The sequence below is a fragment of the Ochotona curzoniae genome, unplaced genomic scaffold (genome assembly GCF_017591425.1).
Source record: "Ochotona curzoniae isolate NIBS_2020 unplaced genomic scaffold, NIBS_Ocur_1.0 contig_908, whole genome shotgun sequence".
In the NCBI taxonomy this organism is placed as follows: Eukaryota; Metazoa; Chordata; class Mammalia; order Lagomorpha; family Ochotonidae; genus Ochotona; species Ochotona curzoniae.
Window position 1 is genome coordinate 9712038 of NW_024466607.1, and position 25441 is coordinate 9737478.

The window sequence follows — 25441 nt, forward strand, 5'->3', positions numbered from 1 at the left end:
ACCTCCACGTTGTCTGTCTTACCTGCCGCAATATGAACTCCAGGGGTGGGCAGTTTGTCTATCACCCTGTCTCTGCTCTGAGACTGAGTCTGCCCTGCACCACTGAGCAGTTCTGGGGCAGCCCGCATCAACCGCCCCGCTGTCCCCCACCGTCAGCGCCGCCTGCCACTTCCAACGCCACTGGCATCCCATTAGGCAGATCAATAGCATCCACTGGTTTCCAATTTTGTGCTTCCAGAAATTCTCCCCAGCACCTTTCTCATAACCCTCCTCCAACAAAGTTCGAACAGACCCAGCAGGTGCACTTAAAGCCATACACCACTTCCCTACTCCCATTCGTCTCTGCCACCTGACACCATCCTGCCCGACCTCCTCCTCGCCACCATCCCGGAGGAGCGGGCGGGTCCTCCTGACACACAGCAGGCTGGGGATCAGAGAGGGCCAACAGGTGCTGCAGCCAGAGGCTGAGGCAGCCTGTGGGATGAGCAGTTTACAGGCACTATAATGTTACAGTCTAGGGGTCTGATTGGCAGACCACTGCCTGGGAGAAGCCTGCAGCTGTGGCTTCAGAGCAACCCCTCATATGTTCATGCTACAGACAGGCACACAATGGCACAGAGAGGTCAAGTGACTTGCCCAGGGTCACATATTTGGGAAAGTGTGAGGATGAAACCCCTCCCCATTATACCATGGACTCTTTAATCCAAGCCTCCCCTCCCCTCTGCCAGGACCCTGGGCAGGGAGTGTGCTGCTTCCTATGTGCCAACCCATCAGCTCTGATGGGCAGGAGTGGGGTCCTTGAACCCATGTAACATTCATCATGCACATGAGAGGATGCCAGTGGGTTCATGGAATGTGGAATTAAAAGCTGAGTGTTGGCACAGAATACTGTCAGATCCAGGCCTAACTTTCACCATCCTCCAAGAAAACCTGGAAGATTCATGTTACATAGATTTCAAAATATTTATATTCCCAAATCAATTTAACTTATTGTCCCCACTTCTCGTGAGCTCCTTGAAGTACCCCCATATGTTTGTTTGCTGAGTGAACAAACGAGGTAATTCTGCCCTCCCTAAGCCCAGAACAGATGAGCTGAGCAGTTTGTAGGAGTGACTGTGGAGCTGGGGCCCAGGGAGAGGGAGGAGAGACTTTGGTCAGCCTCTCGGCCGGCAATGGGGACCTCTGGCTGTACCCTGATGTCTCCCCAGCCCTTTGAATGTGGATTCCCAGCAGCAGTCTTGTGATCTGGAAAGCAGCTGTTGTCCCAGCACCCAGACAGACACCTGTCCCGCACCTCATCCTGTCTCTACTCTCTGAGCCCAGGGCCAGGCCCCAGCCCCATCTCTCCGGACGTGGTCCTGCCTCTGCACTCGGCATTCTCATGGGATCACACCCTCCTCTTACCCACTGCTCTCTACGAATGCTAACACAGCTGCCAACTGAATAGCCCTAGGTGTCCCCAACCTGGGCAGGGGCTGGGCCTCCAGGGGTACCTGCCCCAGTTCCTGCAACTCCTTGGGTTGTTAGGAAAAGACAAAACCCAGCATTTACCCCGAATCCCGGAGCCATTAGTGCTGGGAGGCACTCACACAGTAATGTGGCAGAGAAGAGCAGCCAGAGCAGCTGCCCGTGACCCTGCCCTGCTCAGTGCAAACTTCCACCTCTTCGGGCTGGCCCCTGCGAGGCCACTGAGGGTTTCAGACAGGCCTCCACTTCTGCCGCCTCATCCAGGAAGCAGCTGCAGTCTCTTTCCATAGCCTGAGCCCCAGCACTACCACCCCACCCCCGCCACGCTCTTCTGCCCATTATCTCCTATGCCTACACATACCTCACCACAGATCCCAGGGTTCTCCTGCAGCTCTCCCTGGTGGTCAGCAAACAAGGACAGTCATGCCTTCCTAATGTCCACACGTCATTAGCTGGAAGCAAACCCCTGGCTCTGAGAGAAGGCAAGGGAGGTCTCAGGAGATTATAGGCCCCGGGACACCAGGGCAGGTCCACTGTGCCCTCTCCCATGTATCCCAGGCACCCAACACCATAGCCCTCTGTGCACACAGTGTGTCCTCTTCTCCCCTCTGCCCTCCTGACAGCCCTCCCCAGGGTCACAGGTGCCCACTGGTCTGAGTGACCCAATGAAACACCAACAAGAAGCACATACAGGCTACGCTAGAGGCGGGGCCGTGTTCCTGTCTAACAGGTGCACAATAGCTCAGGTGCACTGGAGACAGATTCCTGGGGGCTCCTGGCAGGTGTCTACAGACTCTTGGACCTGCCCAGGAGGTCACCCGAAGACCAAGAGAAAGACACAGCCACAACAGTCAGGGCGGTAGCAGAGCAAAGCAAGGCCATTTCCTACCACAGATTTGAGAACCTGGCCCTCCAACCAATCGGTGGGCATCGCCCATACAACCACCTGCCAGTGCTGCACTTGACTGACTGGGAGTCAGTACAGAGCGGGCAGCTGAAGGCTTCCTGCAGGTGTAACCTGTCTAGTCACAGACACAGGTATGCATCATCAGCCTCCTGCTACGTGTGAACAATCGGAGGCTCAGAGGGGTAAAGTCAGTTGCCCAAGGCCACACAGCTGCTCAACAGCAGACTCAGGATGTGGACTTGAGCTGGTTTCACTCTCAGAGAGGAGGCTTTGGAAGCCCAGTCGTCAGGAGGCAGGGGGAGGGGGAACGCATCTGCAATGCAAATTATGAAGCCAGGCCCCAGCAGGGACGCCAGTGTGGCCACAAGTGTGCATTCTGCCATCCAGAATGGATGGGGTGGGGCACTTCCTTGTTTTTACCCCTCAGGGTTTCCTTCAGTAATGTTCCAAGGTACAGAATCATGGGTCAGAATGCCCGTGGAAGCAAGCACCCCCTGCCTGGCAGCCAACTCCTCCTTGCAACAATACTCCCCCTGCTTTGCTATGGAGGCCCATCCTGGGCCGAGTCTTCCTGCTTCCATGCTTACCATGTGAACTTCGTCCACACCACACCTACTCTGCCACCCATCACAGGGCCTTTACCAAAGCCTGCATGGTGACAGTCAGCCTCTGAAACTCTGCACTGAGCAAACCTGTCTCCTTACGAGGCGCCAGTCTAGGGGGCGTGACCACAGAGGCAGCAGCTCACTGGTCCAGCTGTCTAACTGCCTCAGCACCACTGCTCAGCTCGAGGGCACGTTCTCCTCCATCAAAATTACCTGTCTTTACCTTTGTGAAAAGTCCACGGGGCACAGCGTCTGTGTGCACCTGTCTTCTGTCTGGATTATCACCGTGGGGAGACACCAGCAAGTATCAACGTAATGGACAGTGACCTTCCCTGCTTGATTCCAGTGTCTCAAAATTGTTTGGAGCTATTCCTGGTCCTTTGTCTTTGTATATCAACTTCAGAAGAAGCTTGTGGATTCTACAAAGATCCATGCACAGCCCTTGGGAAGAGATGCATTAAGCCGACACATGCATGAGAGAGAAAACCAACTTCTTTACCACGTTGGGCTTGAACACGATTTACCTCTCTAGTCAAACAGGTCTGTTTCTGTTGCTTTGTTTTCTTTCACTTGCATTTTTACATTGGAGAATCGTATACATATCTGGGTAGAAGCAGGCATCAGATTCTCGGAAAGAAACAGTCGAGTGTTTTATTTTGGTTTCTGTTATGATGGTGGATCTTGCTAACCTGCTGACCTTGTTCATTTGTTCCAGAGGATGTTCGCAGGAGATTCTTCAGGATGCTAAAGGTAGATGGTCACGCTAAGTCGGGACCTCTTTTGCTTCCTGGTCCGCTCAGGAGCCCCAGTGATGCGAAGAATCACAGTGGACATGGATGTTCCAGCATGTGCCCCACCTGAGGAGGACGATGCTCAGCCTGTCACCTCTGGGTCTCATGCTCCTTGCATTTCCCAAGTTCTAATAGTTCTTTGTCCTCCACAGGCAGCCTGTTCCCCCGTGTCATCGACAGTCACGTGATCCCTTCCTCCACCAGCTGAGATGTGCTTGCCCTGACTCAGAGCTCTGAGCCAGCCCTGCGCATCCCACTTGCTTGTATTGCACATCGGGTACTGATAAGTTAGACTTGACACTTTGTTTAGAAAGCTTGCACCTCTGTTCAGGGGAGATTCACGTGGCTGTGCCCTGGCCCAGCTGAAGGTGCAGCACGGAGCAGGTCTGACAAAGGAAGCCAGGGACTTCTGCCTGTTGTTCTAATGGGTATCATTTCTTCCTGATGTGTTTGGTGAGATTTAGCAGTTAAATCATCTAGAATCCTTACTCACTGCTTCGCATGTGAGGGAGTTGATTTTTAACTGACATTTGAATTTCCTTCCTAGACACCAATCAACTTGGGTTCTCTGTTTACTACTGAGTAAACTGTATCTTTTAAGAAACGTGCACAATTCTCCTAACTCTTCTCATCTTTATTGGCACAGTGCTGTTCATAACATTGTTATTATAAATGGCCGTAGAACTGTAGCGCTGCGGCTGTTCTCATTCCCGTATCGGTAATTTGTGCCATTTCTCACTTTTCTGGATCAGTCTGGTTATTACTTTGATTGATCAAACACCCTGCTCTGTTTTCATTGATCTTGTATATTGATTTTTTTTTGTTTTCTGTTTCATTAATTTCCACTTTGATACATACGTTTCTCTTCTATTTGTGTTTGGGTTTATTATTTTTTCTTTTTTTTTTTTTAAAGAGAAAACAATTTTTTAAGGTACAAGCCAAGTTCCCTGCTGGGAGAGCCTTGTCCAGCCTCAGCATCCTGATGCTTTAAGAAGTCCCCCTCAGCACTGCTTCCGCGGCATCTGTACACTGCGGTCTGCTGCACTTGGCTCATCACGCAGTTCCTTAGACTCCGATTTCTTCCTTATGCCATCAGTTATTTAAACATGTGCTGTTCTCCAACTCTTCGGAGACCTTTGCAGAAACACAACCAGTGTATAGTTTTCCTTCAATTCCATTGTGGTCGGCACATACACTTTTGTGTGGCCAGAGGCCTTTGAAATGCACTGAGCGTTATTTCCCCCCGACACAGGTCTAGCGGAAGGTTCCCAGGAGGGAAGCAGGTGTCTGCTGGGGTGGGTCCCTTTCTCTCTGCTGCCCCATCCATCCTTCCTGCATGTATTTCAAACTTGCTTTATACCTTTGGGATACTGATCCTAGCATGTCTTGTTTGGGGTAGGTTTTGGTAGATTCGTTTTTCTTTTCTCGTGGGTCAGCTTTTCTGAGCGTGTCTCACGCCTGGACACTTTCCCGCGGGAGGCAGGCAGGTCATGGTGGACTCTTGCCTTGTTGGTGTTTCGGCATTCCTTCTCTAAACCTTCGTGGCTTTCCCATTTTTTATTTGCATTTCACTTGAAAGACACCAAGACGGAGAGAAAGACCTTCCATCTTTTGGCTCACTCCCTACACGCACACTGTAGCCAGGCCTGGGTCAGGCTGAAGTTAGGAGCCAAGAACTCACTCCAGGTCTCCCATGTGCATGACAGGGGCCATCACTACCACCTCCCAGGATGTGCATTTGCAAGAAGCTGGACCTGGGCCCGGTGCGATAACTGAGTAGCTAAAGTCCTCACCTTGAATGTGCCAGGATCCCATATGGATGCCTGTTCTAATCCCGGCGGTCCTGCTTTCCATCCAGCTCCCTGCTTGTGGCCTGGGAAGGCAGTCAAGAATGGCCCAAAGTCTTGGGACCCTGCACCTGCATGGGAGACCTGGAAGAAGCTCTTGGTTCCTGGCTTTGGATTGGCTCAGCTCCAGCTGTTGCGGCCGCTTGGGAGAGTGAATCATCAGACAGAGGATCTTCCTCTCTGTCTCTTCTTCTGTCTATATATCTGCCTTTCCGATAAAAATAAATAAATCTTAAAAAAAAAAAAAGAAGAAGGTAGACATGCAGCCAATGAGCTGGGACTCCTGGCTGCTAGGCCAACTGCCCTGCACCTCTGTTAACCCTTTTGAGCCTGGTTCTGAGTCAGTGGCAAGCCATGTGGAGAAGCCTGGTCATTCGCATCATTATAGCTAACCAGGCTGGCAGGTGGAAGGGCCACTTTTGCTGTCCATGGGGGCGGGGCAAGCCCCGCTCACTGCCAAGCATGCATATGATGCAGGAGAGGGGCCCCGTGTGCATGGCTCTGAGCTCCAGCCTCTCAACACCTGATGGGGTAGGGGGACCCTGTGCTCTGCTCAGCACCCCCTTCCCTGCACAGGGACTGTGGGACACCCCCAACAGTTGCAGATGACTTACAGAGAAGCTTCTTGGTTACTTAAGACTGGGGAGCATGGCAGCTGTCATGTTATGGCTCTCAGGGGGTCCAGAGCCCATGGTTAGGAGGCACCCTCTGTCTATGCAACATCTGGGGTACTGGCCATAGGGCCAGGAACTAGCACAGCGAGCCAGGAGGCACAGGCATGGGATGCCTGCTCAGCTGTCATTAGCCACCATCCCACAAGAACAACCTTCTCAGGATAAACCAAAAGGAACCCGGAAACCTGCCATTAGGTCACTCCTAGGTGCCAAAGCTAGCTCTAGTTGCCACTCTCCTTCCATCAACCAGCAGCACAAAGCTTCAGAGTCTCGACATCCACACTGAATTTGAGGATTTAAGTCCTGTTCAGCCCATAACTAACACCCAGGGGTCATGATTTTGACCTTTGCACCTGCACCTCTTCCCTTCTCTGCTGTCTGAGGACAGGAGCTGAGGAGCAGACTGAGGTTCTGATTAGAGAAGTAAGATGTGTCATACTTGCACAAGTTCAATATTAAAATTCGGTGTCATGGGGCTGGTATGGTAGCTCAATAGGCTAATCATCTACCTGCAAGCATTGTTGTTCCATATGGACACCAGTTTGTGTCCTGGTTGTTCCACTTCTGATCCAGTTCTCTGCTAATGCGCCTGGGATAGCAGCAGAGGATGACTTAAAGTTCCTGGGATTCTGCACCCACATGGGAAACCCAGAAGAAGCTCCTGGCTCCTGGTTTCAGATTGGCTCAGCTCCAGCCATTGTAGCCATTTGGGGGAATAAGCCAGTAGATGGAAGATCTTTCTCTCTGTAAATCTGCCTTTTAAATAAAAATAAGTAAGTCTTGAGAAAAAAACACACTTGGTGTTGAAGCCAGCATTTTTGGCACAGTGGGTTAAGTTGCCACCCGAGACATGATGCTGATAAGTGTCCCAGCTGTTCCACTTACGATCCAGCTCCCTGCTACTGCATCTGGGAACGCAGCAGGAGAAGGCCCAAGTGCTTGGGCCCCTGCACCCACTTGGGAGACCAGGATGGAATTCTGAGCTCCTGGCTTCAGCCTATCTCTGATGTGTGGGAGAAGATGGTACCGGCCTGGCTCTGCCCTGTGGGCAGTGACCATGGCTCCACACTCAGCATAGTCCCATGCCAGCTGCCCTGGATAGGTCAGAGCCCAGGCTATAGAAGCCCTGGTCACCGCCAACTGCAGTCACCAAGAACCACTGCCACTGCTGCTATTCTCATGGTGCCACCAGCTGCTCTGGCTGTTCCCCAGCAATGTGGCCCAGACCCTGGGGGAGGCAGTGTGACCCTCTCTGGCCCAGAAGGCCAAAACTGGGTCATAAGGCCTTATCCTAATCATTAGCAAGAAGGAAAAAGGCAACTACAACTGGTTTCAACAGACCCTATGTTCTGCCAATTGAGTTCCTCTAGAAAGCTGATGGGTTGGGGCAGGCAAAGGCTGCTGGGAGCACCCCCACCTCCACGGCAGCGTCCTCAAGTCAGCATCAACACGGATCCAGGACCCTGAAGTCCAGGAGCAGAGAACTGCTGGGTGCCCAGAACACTACCAAGAGCACAGGTGAGGGAGTGGGCAGGATTCACAGGACATTTACCCTGGGCGGGAGCAGGTAAAGTGAGGAGGCAATGATGGGGGAATGGCTGGGTGCCCGAGAAGAGCGTTGTTCTGAAAAATGGTGATGGGCTGTCATGCCAAGGTGACTCCAGATACTAAATATCCAGTTACATGGCCAAGAACAGATCTGACCTCAAGGCTCAGCTGGGGACCTCTGCTGCCAGTCTGCCGACAGCAGAGCGCACTTGCTCAGCCTGCCCTCCAGAGGGAGCTGCTGTCTCCAGGACAGCGTGTGAAGGCCTTGGCAGTCAGGGTGCGGTCACACTTGGAGCTCCCTAGGGAAGGAAGGGGCGGAGTAGCAGGTGAATCCACCCTGCCCAGGCTCACTCACAGCCAGGGCTCAGCTCAGCATCATGTACACCAGGGGATCCTTTATGGCTTGCAGGGCAGCCCTCTCCACCTCCAGCCAGGATTCTTCCAAGGCCACAGTAACCCATACCAAGAGAACACTAGTGAAGGCACAGCCTGTCCCTGTCCCTCTTCTGGACTGCTGCCTGACCCAATGTCACCCTCACCACCTGGACCAAGGGAAGCAAGAGCAGGGACCCACCCCCGTACAACACATTTCAGGGTATCTGTGCAGGTGGGGGTGCTGGGGTCCAGGGCTGGCCAGCTCTGCCCTTTGGCCTGCAGGGACTGAGGGACTGAGCTCAGACACACCTTTCATCCATCCACTTCACTCTAAAATCCACTCCTAAGTCTGCTCTGGATCCAGGGTGGCACCTTGGGGCCAGGGGAGCAGAATTCTGTGACAACGCCGCTGGCTGTTCCGACAGCAAGACTAGAAGGGCACTGCCTCACAGGGCGGGCACCTGAAGACTTGGGAAACAGGGACAGCACAGCCAGGGACTGGGGCCTGAGTGGGCCAGAAGAGGGTGATGGATGTTAGGCCAGCTGCCTCGGAGAGGGCATGGCCTGGGGTCCTGGGCTGCATAAAGGGACCACGGGGTAGAACACCAGGGTAGAGAGGGTCCCACCCTGGAAGGCAGGGGTTCTGAGTATTCCTTTGAGGCCAGAGCATGGGGCTTTGAAGCTGGCCCCACCATGGTGCAAGTCCCTGGAGGCCAGTGAGCCTTGGTCTTCTCATTTATACCTCGGAGCATTGAAGCAGCTCCCTCTTTGCTTGGGGAAAGGCTAAGAAAGAGTGCCCCCAAAACCCCAGGACGGGGTGGGCTTGGGAGGAAGCTTGCCTGGACCGCGCCAGTGCTGCTGCTGCTGCCATCCCTGCCCACCAGGCCGGGGTCATTTCCTGTAAAGGGCACAACACTGAGCATTTCAGGCATGGAGGGACCCACAATTTAATTCCCCAGAAAGCCATTGGCCCAAGCCTGAGAAGTCGGGGCCTAACGAATGATATGGTGACCAAGGCCAGCATTGGAGCTGTTGACCTGCGAGACTAGCAGGGTTGGGTGGCAGGAAGAGGTTGGGGACCTCAGGGAGGATCAGCAACTGGGGTCTTTCAGGGGTCACCTCACCATCGTCATTTCTCAACCTCCCAGGACTTGGCTCTCCCCTGGCTGATGATCCCCAGGCTCCTCCCCGTTACTGCTGTCAGTCATGGGAGTTGGAGTCACCACAGACCACACTGGCCAATCTGGGGTCAGGTTCATCAGCTGGGGAAAAGGTCACAGGAAGTATTACAGAGAAAAGCAGAACCCACACCCAGGAAAGCACAGTTGTAGTCCTGCAGCTGTCCCTGGCCTCAGGCCCTTTGTACAGGCTATTGGGGGCTGTCCAGGACACTCCATCCACACTGGCCAGGAGCCATCCCACAGTCGCTCCAGAATGGCTTTCTGCATGGCCCATGCCACCTCCAGACAGGGTACACTTGAATCTAGGCGCTCTGTCTGCCCCGCCAGGCCTTGTCTTGCTGCCCTCCTAGTCTTGCTGTCGAGACAGCCAATGGCATTGTCACAGAGATTTGCTCGCCTGGCCCCAAAGTGTCAGGCCCATGTCTGCTGCATCCTGAGATAGGTCAGCACAGCAGCAGGGCCCCAGTGTGTGTACTCTGGCTGAGTGGACATTGCAGCCTACAAACACAGCATCTCCAATGGCAGTGAGAGCTGCTCTCTCACTGTGCACAGACACACCAGCATGTGCCAGGTCCCATCCTGGGCTAATGGCTCAGCAGAGTGAGACCCCAGACAGAGCTGACCCTGTGGAGTGACAGAAGAGCTCAGGGCTGGGCTAAGGGGCAGCCGTGCAGGGCGAAGGCTGGACTGGGCTGTGGTGTGAAAGGCCCAGTGGCCTGGGTCCTTGTGGTTCCTAAAAGGGCTTCACTCAGCATCGGGGAAAGCATAGGCTGGGCAGAAGGAGGAATGAAGTGAGCAGTGAGGAGGGTGACTGAGGCTGTAACAGCAGATGGTGTAGGCAGGGAAGGCTTCTCTGAGGAGGTGGCGTTTGAACTCAGCCCTTGCATTGTGTTTCATGCACCTATAAACCGGAAGCTTTCCCACCTGCCCATGCACACATGGTAGACTTTGCTTGTGGCCCCTTGTCACCTCTCATGCCCTCTGCCATGAGGTACCCAGCTCAGACACAGCCTAAGTCCTCCCAAGTCCCTCCTTAAGCAGGCTCCCACAGTGGGCACAGGGGCAATGCCTGTATCCTGATGCTGTTCCACCCAGTACCTCTAATACCTGCTCATGCCACCCTCAACCCCATTCTTTCCTGGGAACCACAGGTAAGGGCCCTGGTGCCTCCCCAGGTGGTCCTCTGGGACCTGTGAGTCTCTCCCCTGGGGAGGAGGACTGCCACGCCCAATTCTGTATAAACACACATGATTTCAGACCAGCCCGCTGGAGACGTGGGGCAGCGCAGAGCAGGGAGAATGAACCCTGTGCCTTTGCCAGCGGCCTCAGGAAGATGGACATCTTCACAGCTGCTGGATGCTGTTTCCGGCCAGGGCAGCCCAGGCATCGGCCTCTCAGAGCCCGGAGCTGGGGGTGAGGTTCTGCCAAGCCTGCCTGCACAGGGGCTGGACTGGGCTTTTCTAATTAACTTCTAGACGCGCCGTCTTAGCAGGGTTCTTAACGGCTCCCAGCTCATCTTGCCAGCAATAATCAAGTTATACCACGCGTGAGACAGCCTGTTCCTGGGGTTATTGGATTAGAACCTGCAGATATTAGCGGAACGCAGTCTGCACAGCGATTTCACAACCCGCTCCGTCTCCAGAGGAGCAGGGTGGGGGTAGTACACAAGGCATACAGGAGGGGCAACTGATGGCCCAAGCCTGTTCCATCGGGAGTCCTGAGGTTAACACATCTGGGGTCCACAGAAGCACCCAATGAGAAGAGTGGAGGGGAGCTGAGCTCAGGGGGTCACCCACACATGGCATGCAAGACTGAACACTTACCCAGCTGTGCTCCTGTGAGCTAGTCTGTCCCCAGGGAATGTCCCCAGAGACTGTGGAATTGGTGGAAAGGAAAAAGAGCCCCTTGGGACAGCAACAGGAAGAAGTTTGTATTTCATCAGCAACAGCAAGCCCTGGAAGCTCCTGGGCTCCCTTGCTCTGCCAGCTAGCCCTGGAGGGCTGTCCCTGTGTGCCCAGCCAGGATGGCACACCAGCAGCAGAGAGAAGGGGCCAAGAGGAAGCCCCAGAGGCCATAATGCAGGTGGGAGGGTCTCAGTGGCCCCTGCCCAGCTACAAGCTGGCATGGCGGGGGCTCCAAGGGTGAAGCAGATGCCAACAGGGCTCAGAGTGCCCTTCATCGATGTGCTACCCAACGAAGCAGCAACTCCATTCCCAGCTTTGCGACTCTGCGGCCGGGGACAGTGACTGACAGTCCTGAGACAATGGCAGCACAACAGCAAAGTTCAGAAGGGCGGTAGAGGGTCCACGGCAGCATCCACATTCAAGAGGGGTCAGCACAGGGACAGGCTTGGGGGGGCTTCACACCTGTGCCCACCCTTCCCCTCTTCTCATCAGTTGAACCACGTGGATGCTGGTGGATGGGGAGCAGGTGGTTGTTCCACGCTATGCCCGGCATGTGCTGTCTCTTGCCAGGCATCTGAATGGGGTGACTGCTCCAGGGAGGACCAGCCTGGCAAGGCTACCAGGAATCTGCATTCTCAACACAAGCCTGGAGACTCTGCTCCCCAGATCTGCACTGGAAAGCAACGTGGCCCGAGACAAGATGCTTTTATCTAAAGAAACAAAGCAGATGACAGTACTGAAGAAGGGGCAGGGGTGGCTGGGAGGAAGCAAAGGCCCCGTCCATGGGGAATACACACTAAATCTCCTTCAATCCTCATCCTGAACTCAGTGGTGGCATTTATCTCAAGGGTCTGCCTGAGGAGCTGGGGTGGGTGGAGGAGAGTAATGGGGAGGCAGCTAGTGCCTCCACCTGCACTAATCCCTGACACGAGCCCTCCCACTTCTCAGCCCCACCTCCTTCCACGAGGCCCTTCTCCTCCCATGCTCCCTCCATCCCTCAATCATAAGACTCAAATGGGGATGCTCCACACCCTCCCCCAAACTGGAATCCAAAGTGGACATCACTCTTCTAGAACAACAAGAAAAGGTCTACCTTGGCAACATGACCCACCATGAGTCATTCTATTGTGGACAGTGAATATATGTGATCATGTGAACAATTTGTCCTAGGAGTGGGGTGGGGAGTTCGCCTAAACCCACAAACAGGCTTCTGATGAGGGGTGGGTTGGGGGAAACGTAAGGGAGAACAGCAGGCTGGGGGTTGGGAATGCCCAACCAGTACGCCCATCACACCCAACAATACCCAACAGCCCTGCCCTTAGGACTCCCCCACTGCTGCCCTCTGCCCACTCTTTGGCAACAGTTTGTTGTGTGTGGGGGTAGAATCTCCACTGAGCTCAGGATCAGCCACCTCAACCCTCCTGTGCACTGAGAGGCAGCCCCAAGCACTGGAAACTCTGAGAAAGACATAGATCTGCGAGTTCAGGGGTGGGATGGGGGGGGGGGGTTCCAGGTACAGGAAATTTCCAGAGTTGCAGTCCCAGGCAGAAGCAGGCAGCCCGGGGCACACGTGGAACATGCAGAGTGCTGCACTGGTAGCATGGAGGCAGGACTCCCAGGGAGAAATGGGTGGAGAGGAGAGTCAGACCTGAATGGTCTGGGGGTAGAGGGTGTGGCAGGTCCCAGGGCCTGACTCCCACGCCACCACCAGCAACTCCTGGGCTGTGCAGATGACACAGATGACAGGTCAAGACAAAGCCAGACACATGTGAGGACAGGGCTCCCGCAGTCTGGATGTGCAGTCACCTGTGTGCTAGGAGGTGGATGTCCTAGGATGGGTGGGCCCATCCCTCACCCTTACTCCACTTGAGTCCAAAGATAGAGTTGCCACCCTTGGAGAACTGAGTGACAGGTGGCCTGCAGCACCGTAGCTTCTGTCCCTGCACTTTCTTCTCAAACTGCTCTGCCTGGCTCTGCCTCCTGCCCAGCCCTGTGTGGCCTGGAGTTGTGAACGAATGTGGAACTTCGCACTCTAGCCGCAACATCTGAAGGCCCGTCTTAGGCTCACATTTGTGGGGGCATTGAGCATACGCCTCCCTCGCCACACACACACACACACAGCCTTTTTGTTTCTTCTTACCCCGCTCAGTTCCAGCAAGCACACCTGACCGCTCTCTCTCTTGGCACACTTTGAGACCAAGTCAGCTGCCAGCACGTGGCTCATTCAGGCCACATACATGCCCTGGCCTCTTCTTGCAAGATGGAGTGATCCAAGGTTCTGGCTCAGAACGCCCCTCCCCTGGGTCCAGTCAGTGTCACTGTGAAGACCCCACTCCATGCACATACACCCCCTCCTCCACTGTTAGGCCAGGAATCTTAGGCTGGAGCATTGGGCAACTGAGCATCAGCCAGAGGAGGGGAGAAGCCCAACCCCCACTTAGCATCTCAAAGACATGCTCCACAGCCCACCCAGACCAACCCTAGCAAAATGAAGCCCAGAAGCTCCTGGTCCTAGAGATGCCAACCCAGGGTCCTGGGCCCCATCAGCCCTGGAAAGGAAAGAATGACAATCCACCAGGAGACCCCTGGAAGCCATCAGCACCCAGGAGAGTCTGTGCAGGCTCTGGCTCAGGGATGCTGAGGCTTGGAGAGGTGGAGACAGCAGCTCAAGGAGTGGCCAGTGGGACTTCCTGAGAAGTTGGAGCACATGGTTTCTTGAGGTCCCAGGCACCCAGGACACAGACATGGGAACATGAACACAGGGACGCAGCACGCACCTGATGCTTCGTGAGCCTTCTCCTTCACACCTGCAATGAGAAAGACACACGTTTAGATGCTGTTACCCCAGTTGCAGAAGACCAGCATAGGGACGACCTGGGACCCTGCAGCTCCTTCCTCCACTCCAGCCCGGCTCCCAGGGTCTCTTCCTGTCCTTCTCAGCCTTGGGCCGCCTCCTCCTGAGCTCCTTGCCTGCCCTTCCAGTGCCCATCACTTGCAATGCATCATTTTTCCAACTCAGAGACCACCATGGGGTCAGGATGAAGCCCAGGAGGAGGGCCTGTGCTTCCAGAACCTTGTGCCTTGGGTTTCTCAAGGCAGCAATCTAAGAAATGAACCAATCAATGAACGAATCAATGAATGAGTACACGGATGAATGGTGGAGCATGCGTGCCGGCCTCAGCACAGCCCCTACTCGCCATTTCTGGAGCATTTCCCCACTCCCAGCTCTGTTTCCATCACAGCCACTGCAATCAATCACAGCTGCTTGTCCAAAGGAGCTAAGCTTAAAGGTCAGGACCCTTCGCAATGAGATCGTATGGCACATTGCATGCTTCACAAGGCACTGGCAGTGATGTCTGCTCCCATGGAGGAGGGCATGGGGACGTAACCTCATGGTAGACGGTGAACTGCTCAGCTGTGACTCCCAGGCAATACGGAGCTGACACTCTAGGAACCCGATCCCAGCGCATGCCTGACCAGGTTCACAGCCAGAGCAAGAGCACCTCAAACCTACTTAATAGTACAGACAGATGATTTCCCAGATTGCAGGCCGGAGGTCAGAGTGCTGATACAAGGCCCAGCAAAGGGCTGGAACCCGCACTGTCACCCATACTGCCACCCAAGCAGCCTGTCACGACCGCCCACGACCCCACACTCCCCAGGTGGCAGACCTGGGAAGCAGCTACAGCAGTCCCTGGTGTGCACAAGGGCGTATGTGCCGAGATCCCTCAGGGGATGCCTGCATGGCAGGCTGAGCAAACCCTGTATCCCAGCTTCCTGTGGTAGCTGAGCCCCAAGCCTGCACTGTGGCCTCAGCCATGCAGCAGCCAGGGTTGCGACAGCAGCATTAGCACAGTTTGCTTCTCGGTGTCACACACACACAATGAACTCTTCCGGCAGGTCTTAGCGACCTTGCAGTAGGCATGACTTTTTTCTCTCATTACATCCAGAACTTTTCCTTTTCCACTTAGAAGAAGCACTTTATGGCTGCTCCTTAGCATATCCAAACCATCAGCATTACACCTCTAACAAGCACTGGGGCAGTTAAGGAAAATGGGAGTTCCCTGAACACAAGCACTGTGACACCCCAACAGGACATCTGATAACCACAACAGCCAACAAGTGATTCACTGGTGGGCAGAAACCCCATGTGGACATACTGGGCAAAGAAAGATTCATGTCGTGGACAAGACTAAGTAGGGTGGCATCAAATGATCGCACAACTAAGAAGAGTTACACAGCTAAAAATTATGGATCACGGTGTTTTTTTCTTTTTTTTCCTGGCATTTCCACTGAATTCTTTTGGACTACAGTTGAACATGGGTAACTGACGCCACAGGAAGTAGAACTGAGCACAGGGCAGAGAGTCCCATGACTTCCTGGAGCCCCCATTTGTCTCAGTGCATCAAGGATGAGAGCAAACAATCAGCCCCCACAAACATGGAGAGTATCATGCAGGTGCCTGGAGGAGGGCCCTTGTGCCTCCACCTGCCTGAAGGTGTAGAGCACAGAGGGAAAAGCTTCTCAGGGAGCATCGGGGCTACCAAGTCAAGACACAGGCAGGTCCTTTCTGGTATCTGTGAGCCTGTCAAAAAAAAAGGTCGGATCATTCTAAGTGTTGGTAAGGACGGAGAATCAAGGGTTCTCCTTGCTTATGGAGTCTCAGGTAAAACTAAAATCTTAAGTTGAAAGTTTCTCTCTTAGAATAATTCCACTTCTAAAAACATACTTCTTAACAACAGAGGTGCCAGCATACCTAGGAGTATGCGCAGGAATGCCGAAAGCAGTGTCATTGACAGGGGCCTGAATTAGAAACAGCCCAATGTCTGTCAGCAGAAGGATGGAAATATTATATAGCAAGAGAATGGACACACGAGACACAGCAAGACAATGGGTATATTAACCACAACAGAATACACTAACCACAGAAGAATTTAGCCACAGAGGGAAAATAGATGTATTAGCCACAGCAGGATTCGTTAACCAAAGCAGGAGAGTGGCTATGTAAGCCATAGTACCATTACTGGTACCATCACAGGCATAGCTGAATGAGCAAGGGATGTTTTAAGACATAGGAAGCAGTAAAATATCTTTAAAGACATATAAATTTTAAACACAGGACTTATGGTTTCTGCCTACAATGTAGAAACCTAAAGAGTAATAGCACATTATGAAAGAACAATAACCCAGATGATAGCTAATTAACATGTCTTCAACTCCTTAGACAACTGGTGGCAAGCAACCAGTGAAATCCAAATCTGGCAAAAGGCAGGCATGTCCAAAGAGGCACAGGACATGGGCACTGGCTGACTCAAACGATTTGAAAAAGTCATAGTTCAGAATTTCCCCCAACTGATGACGAGTACCAAACCTCAAATCCAAAAAAAATCAGAAAACTCCAAGCAGGTAAAACACACACACACACACACACACCATGAAAAACTCCAGAAACTGGAAGACAAAGAAAAGAATAAAACACTGAAGGCCACCGGACTAGCCAGACAGCAACCAAAGAAACAAAGGTAAAGTCACAGCAGAGCTCCTATAAACACTAAGCAGCCCAAATAACAATGGAATGACACCTCTGGTGGAGGGGACAGGGGTGGGAAACACAGGCTCCAGGAGGATTTGGAGCCTAGCTGGGCTCCTCTGCTGCACAGCCCAGGTCCCAGAACTGTGCCCGGTCCTCAGGAGCAACTCAGCATGTATCTGACCAGAAGGCACAAGTACGATAACAACTAAATGAACAGCTTGATGGCTTCTGCAAACAGGGAGCTCACTACCCAAGGGACTAGCCCATTCTGTGGGCAGAACAATCACAGATAAAAACCAGAGGGACTCTCATGCGGAGGGAAAGGTCTCAAGAAGGCTGTGTCTGGAGGGTGAGCTCACACTGTGGCCCAAATACTGGAACTTGCTTCGAAAGTTCAAGTGCCCTTACCCAAGAAGATTTCAATTCTGTCCTCCAGTAGGACTCTCCCCTCCCCCAGAAGTGGCAGCTTTATTAGATATATAACATTCAGGGTTCAAGCTCATTCTCCATCTCTCCTTTCTTCCTTGGAGGACCAGAAACGAACTCTCATGGAGGAATAACTGTACACTGAACCACTAGCCAGAGGCGTTCAGATGTGTGGTCTCACCTCAACCTGTAGGATTGACTGCAAGGAAGTTTAGCTAGAGGGAGCACAGCACCCACACTGGGGCAAAGCCCTAGCTCAAGTCACTACGGCAAGTAGCAGGTGTGTCTAGGCAAAAAGCCCCCATTACAGCAAATGGAGCCAAGACACAGAGACAGATCCCCACAATGGACACCAGGTCCATGAAATCTGAGACCTGAAGCTTTGCCTGAAGCCAGATCTTGCACTGCAATTCTCAGTTCTAATGCCAGAGACATCAGTCCACTCTGCTTGCAGCTGCTTGGTTGTTTTGTTGCCTCTGCTGATTTCAACCAGCAGTTGGGTCCGTGGAGCCTGATGTCTAGTCTAGGGGTGTATTTCCTCGCTGGACTCTGGTTCCACCTAAAGCAGAACAGCCTACTGTCCAGTAGGTTCCCTCGGCCCTGACACCTCTGACTCCATTCCCCACCCAGGACCGTTCTTCCCACCCCGCCACTGCTGCTGCTGTTCCCACAACACACCCTTGGGTGCAGTGAGCAGATCCCTGACTCAGGGCCCTCGCACCTGCCACTGCTCCTAACTCCCTCCAGATTTGTTCTAACAGTATCTCTCAAGGACCACTCCTGCCACCCGGTTCCTCTGCTCGACGGCCTTCTCGACACTCAGCATGCCTGGAGGAACATCCTTTCTCTTTGTGGTCCTTGGCCACGCTCTGGAATGGCAGAACCCTGCAAGCAGGGACACCCACCTCCTTCACCATCAGGCCCAGCACTGTGTGTGCCTCTGGGTGGGAGCTCTATAAATATGCTTGTTGGAGAGAGACAGAACTCTTTTCATAGCTCGTGCATTGTGACCAAGGAAGCTCAGGGAGAGGATTCGCATAAATGCCATCATTACCAGAGACGAAAAGTCTGACAAAAATGGCGTTTACGGTTGCTTAAAATACTCCGCACCTGGAAAGAAGTCATTCCAGGCTGGGGAGAGCTGGAAATGCGGGCTCTTTTGCATTTTAACAACTCTGCCTACTTCACAGTTACTTTTAAACACGAAGTACTGACTTGAACTGGAAGCGCCCAGCACCGTAGAACCTGTGTGATCTGGCCACCCACAGGGCCAGGCTGATCTGGTCACTCTGGACACGTCCGAATGGCATGTCCCAAGCCCCATCCCAAGTACTAGGCCGCGCAGAAAAGGACTTGACTCTTCAGTGGACACAGGATCTAGTAGGGAGTTGAGGTTTGCCTGGAATGGAGCCCACAAAACCACAAAGGAGACATTTGATAGCCAAGCAAAACTCCCATGAGCAGGGACCAGGGACAAGCACACTCAGATGTGTGACACTTCACCGTCTTCTGACACTCTACCGTCTCCTGCACCAGCGTCTTGCCCCTCTGGGTCTAAGCCCAGAGGGAAAGGTTTAGCTGCCAATGGATGCACAGCCATATTCCTCCATCCACCCCATGGTTCATTCATTAACCAAGCACCCATCCACCTCCTACCCATTCATTCATCTGTCTTCCAGCCATCTACCTACTCAACCACTAAACCATCCAGCCCTCTTTCCAAACCCATTCACTCAAGGATCCACCCACCCACCGACCTGTTCTTCTAATCATTATCCAAGATCCATCCTCCATCTACCCATTCACTCGTGGCCCCATCCCCCATCTCTTTACCCATCCACTCATCAAACGTGCATCCATTCATCCACCCATCCATTCACCCACTCACTCATCTACCCAGCCCCTCCCAGGGACAGAGACTTGTGGGCAGACCATTACTCCTGCAGCCCGGAGAGAGGGGTGGGGGTGTGACGTGAGCAGACACAGAGGAACGGCGGGACCACTAAGGCAACTTGGCAGAAGCACAGCAAAAGCCCTCAGAAGCTGCCTGGCAGATGGACCTCTCACGCTTGTTTTGGATGTGTTATGCGTACGTTTTTAGCATGAAGCATATGGTGGGGCAGGAATTGCTGAATTCTGAACATGTCTGAACTGCCCATCTCTGACACCAGAACACAGCTTCCACGAGCAAGAGGGGCTGCACTGTCTCATCCATGGGACAGGACCTGGAGCCACAGCTGGTCCATCACTCAGAATAGGCAGGACACACTCACTCCATTTCTCTCCTGTTTCCAACTGTCCAAACTCATCCTTGTTGCTATAACCAACTCCCCGAGAGCAGGCGGCTTGTCAACTGCAGAAATGCTGGCAAGTCCAAGATTGGATTCTGTGTGCCCCAAGAGCATGTGTCTCAGAGGAGGTTGCCACCTTCTCATGATACAAAACGCACAGGAGTCAGCTCCACCCTGACCTCCCAAGGGTCACACCTCCTATGGCCATGAATCTGAGGGCTAGGATTTGGTCATGTAAGCCTTTCCTGTTCCTGCCACTCACAGCCGTTCTCTTGGCCTTGGAACTCAGGCTCCACATCCCTCTGACCAGCTTCTAGACCACCTCACATGGGGTCCCCGTTGCTGCTCCTTCCTCCCACGCCATGTCATGGGCATCCACCATCCATGCCTACCCAGTTCCTATTCCTGACCTCTGGGGATCCAACTCCTGCTTCTCCAGCACTAGGCACTATCCCTCTCTTGTTCCTAGCTCAGTTCAAGGATCCCAGGGACTGTTGCACCCCTCCTCCCCTCCAAGGCTTGGTCCAGGCCTCAGGACCCCATGGCCTGAGTCACTGCTTAGAGAGACAGCCGGCAGTTAAGTGCCAGGCCCGGTCCCAGGGAACATTTCCTTTATTAATGCTTTCCATCTTGGCCACAATAAAGCTATGTAATGCAGATGCATTATTATTACCCTCATTTTTTAGAATTGCTATTTATTTGTTTGTAAGGCCAAGAGACAAGAAAGTGAGAGATCTTTTAGCACTCCCTAAATGCACACATCAGCTGGGGCTGGGCCAAGGCAATGGCTGGAGCCCAAATGCAATCCCTCTTCCCGCATGGGAGGCAGCAGCTCCATCCTCGACCCATCCCTGCTGCCTCCCAGGGTGCTGTTGATAGGAAGCTGCAAGTAGAAGCAGAGCTGGGATGTACACACAGGCCCTCTTACACGGATATGGGCACCCCAAGGGGCATCCCAACCACTGCACCCAGTGTCTACTTTTGTTCTCAGTGAATTCACAGAGAAACCAGAGCCTAGAAATGTTAAATGCCGTCTCTAGGTCAGCCAGCTCTTAAATGACAAGGCCAAGCTTGCACCACCAGGTTCAGCTCTAAAGAGCATCTCTTAGGTGACCCATGTCCACACTGCCTAGAGCCATCAAACCCACTGCAAGGCGACGCCCACAAGAGGCCAGCACAGCTGACAGAGTGAGAGTGGGAGCAAGAGTGAGACAGAGGAGGCACAGAAGCCCCCTAGAACTAGCCATGCCTGAAGGTTGCATCAGACTTATAACTTCCATGGGCCCCAAATTCAGTGGGCCTCAAAGTCTATTTGACTGGTTTCTTTGGGGACTAACTGGGTTGTTTCCACTGCTTCATAAACCCAACCTGACATCGCCCAGTCAGGAGGAACTTGGCATTGAGCCTCGACGCCAACTCTTCTTTCAGCTGTGAGCCCACCTTGCTAAGGACAGGGCCACAAGGAGACCAGCAGGCTCACTCAGGCCCCACTTAAGTAGGGTTATGTTGCTGCACTGCCTCCACTGCTGAGTGGAGAGCCCTGGAGCCCACAGGCTGAGCTCCCCGCATGCACTGTCCCATGCCTCAGTATCCCCTGCAGCCCCACAGTGGAGCCCTGCTCAAGGGACCTGGCTGCTTGCTAGAATCCAGTGCCAACCTCTGTCCAGTCAGCTTCCACAGGCCCCACCCACTGTCAGGTCAGACTCCCTGCTCCATGCAGCCCTCCTCTCCTGCTATCAGGGACAGGGAAGTGGGGCTCTGAGAAGCACCATGTCCATCCTTCTGGCAAGGACTACCAACCCAGCACCTTTGGCCATGACAGTGAGGCTTGGCCAGCAGCCCCCTGCTTTAGGAACACATCCCTGCTCCGTCTCTCCACTTCGCCTCTGCCACCACAATGCTCCTCCCCCAGCTGTCAGCTCCAAAGCCGTGCCATCCTGGCTGCCCACACCTCAGCCATTCTCTTGACCCTGTTTTTGTATTGTATTGGTTTGGTTTGTTTTTTTTCCCACAGTAGCACCTCTGACTTGCAAAAAAGTGACCTTTTTGGTTCACAAGAACCAAGTGGGGAGGGGTCAGTGCTCACCCACTGAATCTGATCTAAATCCCACAACTGCCATCACAGCGAATGGCCTGTCATTCAGACAGCCGCAAGCAATAAAAGCAAACTTTGATAAAAATCTCATCCCTCATACCAAAAAGACAAATAAACAAACAAGTAAAAAACAAATCAAAAAAATATAAAAATGCATCACAGGCTTACATGAGAACAGGAATCTTCAAAGCTCACTTGTGAGCAAAAACTCAAGCTAGGGGCTGGTGTTGGGGCAAGGTGGTATCCCGTATGAGCAGCAGTTCAAGTCTCAGCTGCTCCACTTCTAATCCACTTCTAATCCAGGTCCCTCCAGGTCCCTCCTGGCGCTCTCGGGAAAGCACTGAAAGATGGCCCAAGTGCTTGTGTCCCTGTTACCCATGTGAGAGACCAAGATGGAGTTCCTGGCTCCAGTCCTGGCTGTTGTAGCCATTTGGCAAGAGAATCATCTGAGAAGATTGACTGACCAATCGATCAATCAGTGTGTGTGTGTGTGTGTGTGTGTGTGTGTGTGTGTGTGTGTGTGTCCAGCCTGTGGTCTCACCCAGCCTTCTCACAGGCCTGGTCAGTGTGGCCTGCCCAAGATCCCGGGCAGGAAGCAGAGCCCTTGTCCTGCACTCAGTGAGGACATCGGAGGTGACATAGATCATGACCCCAGCCTGCAAGAGTGTCATGCAGGAAAGCAAGCAGGGCACTCCGGTCAGCTTGCCTGGCGGTCCAGGGACCAGCTGTATGCACTGATTCTAACTGTGTTTACACCCCCACAGATGTGCTGCAATCTCACCCACTGGTCAGCAGGCTTGCACAGACATTATAAGTTCATTACTCTCAGCTTCTCTTGGTGGTTATGGCCCCTGTGTGGGCTCCCCTCTGCCTCCTCCACCCCTGCAAAACACACACACACACACACACACACACACACACCATGGTCATAAACAAAAAACATTTAACCGGTAATTCTACCATTAGAGATGGCTGTTCCCCGCTGTGCTGCCTGCAGCTCCTGAGAGCAAACAGGCAGAAGAGCCAATGCAGGCAATGCCTGCCATAGGACAGGGTGTCACCCTAGCATGTGGCAGATCCCCCTGAGGTACCTCACGTGTCCAGCCATGAGGTCTGGCCCAGTCCACCTGTGCTGGGGACATCCAGGGCAGTCTGCAGCCAGACAAGCCCACAGCACACAGAGCCTAGGTGAAAACCCAGCCCCAGACGGAATGCTGCATTGGAAGAGAAAACCGGAATAGCTGTCCCAGGCTGAGGAACACCATTAGGCTCAATCCGGGGTGAGAAGTCTGTCTCACAGGGCTCAGACTCCAGGTGATGTCAACCTGCTGGAACACTGCGCAGCTGCCACAAGGGTGTTCTGAATACGAAGTTCCAGGCAGCGTGGGAGAAATGACCTTGCCCTGATGATGGCAATGTCAGGCCACCAGCCCCTCACAGCCACCAGGGATTTGAATTCCAGCGCAACATCAGCCAGCTGTGCCCATGTGGTCATTGTGAGCTCAAGCAAGGCACATCTTCAGTCATCCTTGGCCCCTGGCCACGCATCACATTCAGGCTCCTCCGCAGGTGCCCCCCAGCCCAGGCCCAGCACCTCAAGGCCTAGGATTCAGCTGGAGAAAGGAAGAGTGCCCTGCACCTGGGTGAGAATCGGCATGTAGGGAGCTTCCCCCACAGGGAAGACACCCATGGGTGACAGCCATGCCCCAGGAAGGCTGGTGGGTCACTGGTCAGCCTCAGCATCCCAGATCTGTTGTGACATTTCGTCTTGTTCTGATGATGAAAAGTACATTTACATAAAAATTGTGTATTTGATCCTTCACACGGTCAGCAGCCCTGAGCTGCATCAATAACACGTGGGACAGTGACAAGCAATCCATCCGGTGTCCCAGTAAGGCCCAGGGCCAGGAGGAAAGTGGAGGAAAGCGGGCCAATGAGATGCTTCCTGGAAGAGGTGACACCTCCTTGAGGGAACAAGCTCTGACAGTCACACATGTTGTTCCGACTCTCTAGTGAGGTCCAACAGCTCCTCGTCACCTTTCACCACCAGCGCAGGCAGGAACCACCTGCTCCCAGCCGTCCCTCCATGCCCACCCCTGCCTACCTCCCACCAGCTTCCATTCCAGACCGCACCTCAGAATGACTGAGCCTCTGTATACAGCCTGCAATGGCACTCAGTCACTCAAGCCCTGCCCACCTCTGTGCCCCAGCTGGTTGTCACTCATGTGTTGAGCGAGTGTGGCTGGCCCAGGACGCGTGGGGGCCCATCTCCCTGCTCAAGGCCAAAGCTCCCCTACCCCTCCACTGCCCAAGACATGCCCCTTCCCCTCAGGTGATGATGGGGGCTGGAAGGAAAAGCAAACCCTAGAGAATTCCTGAGAAACACGACAAACCACACACATACATACACACAGAGACCATATACACACAAGGCACACATTACATACACATACACAAAGCACACACAAGGTACACAGCACATTCACACTGACCATGCCTCCACAAGGAACACACACACACACACCCTTGGCCACTTACAAGTAGGACACCAACTACACATACAGAGGAGATTCAAGGCAACCCTCCGAGGAGCTAACATAGGTGGCTCCCATCACAGACTCCAGGTGACACTGGCCCCTGTTGGTATTTTCTCAGACTTTTTCCACCTGAAGCACCACTGGGTCCCCTGGGGACTCCCACAAGAACCCCAGCCAGCAGCCCTTCCTAGCTGAGGAACTGAGGTGGTCACCCAAGTGCCCAAGGTCAATTGTAGACATCTGGCGGGGTAGGCCTGGAGCCCAGGTGTACCTGCCTCCTACGATGGCATCACTAGGAGGGTGAGGTGTGGGAGCTGACTTCTCTCTCTGGCCCCCGAGAAATGCTCTGCAGGCATGAGGCGTTATATGGAGCCCCATGTACACCACCCCTGCTCTAAGAGTCGGCCCAATGCTCGATCATGCTCTCTCTCTCTCTCTCTCACTCTCTCTCTCTCTCTCTCTCACACACACACACACACACACACACACACACACACACACACACACCATGCAGCTTTTCTGCTTTCATCTCATCTGCTTTCAACCATGACTGCTCTGCTGTGTGACTCTGGGTAGGTCACTCAGCCTCTCTGTGCTCACAGGACATTATCTCCAGGTTTGAGGTAATGACTTCCAGAGACTAACAAACAGGATCTTGTGTATTAGGAGCTAGGTTACTACAGACAGTGGTAATGCGTACAGGAACACATAAATACTGGTGAGAAGGGGACAGCAAGTCAGAACCACGTCCCTGGATGCCTGGTTGCTGCATCCAGCTCACCTGTGGGGTGAGGGATGGGGGCTGTGCTGTAGTGGATCTGTACCACACACACACGAGGTGAACTGTGCATTCCCACTTGGTCACAGGCCATCGGGTGGGTCCCAAGCCATGTGGCTGGGGAGCAGATGCTCCTGAACTTCCCAGGACAGCCCCTGTCCCCCGCCCCTCAGCTTGGGGGGGGGGGGTCAGGCCCTGTGTGTGATGTTCTTACCAGACCTTGGCAGGGGTCTGCCACATGCCCAAGGCAGACCCTGTGGCCACGACCATGACAACACCATGCTATGTCCTCGGTGATGGTTTAAAAGCAAAGTTCAGCCCAGCAGGGAACCGCCATTGTTACTTTCCAGACCTGCACTGGACACAGTGTGTTCTGACAACCCAGTAAAGCACAGCCGACGCCACACAAGCTCACAGTCACCATCACTGTGGAAACCTGCCAGTCAGGCAAAGCAGGAGTGAGTGCAGGAGACACGACCGTA

At 53.5% G+C, this 25441-nt stretch overlaps 1 protein-coding gene across 1 annotated transcript in view; it reads right to left on the minus strand.

Annotated features, from left to right (window-relative positions):
- IQSEC1 (IQ motif and Sec7 domain ArfGEF 1) overlaps window positions 1–25441 on the minus strand; it is a 223956-nt gene that overhangs the window by 158762 nt on the left and 39753 nt on the right. The window contains exon 2 of the mRNA XM_040994257.1: window positions 14077–14106. Within this exon, the coding sequence (XP_040850191.1) occupies window positions 14077–14106 (30 nt within the window). The remainder of the gene's footprint in view (window positions 1–14076; window positions 14107–25441) is intronic.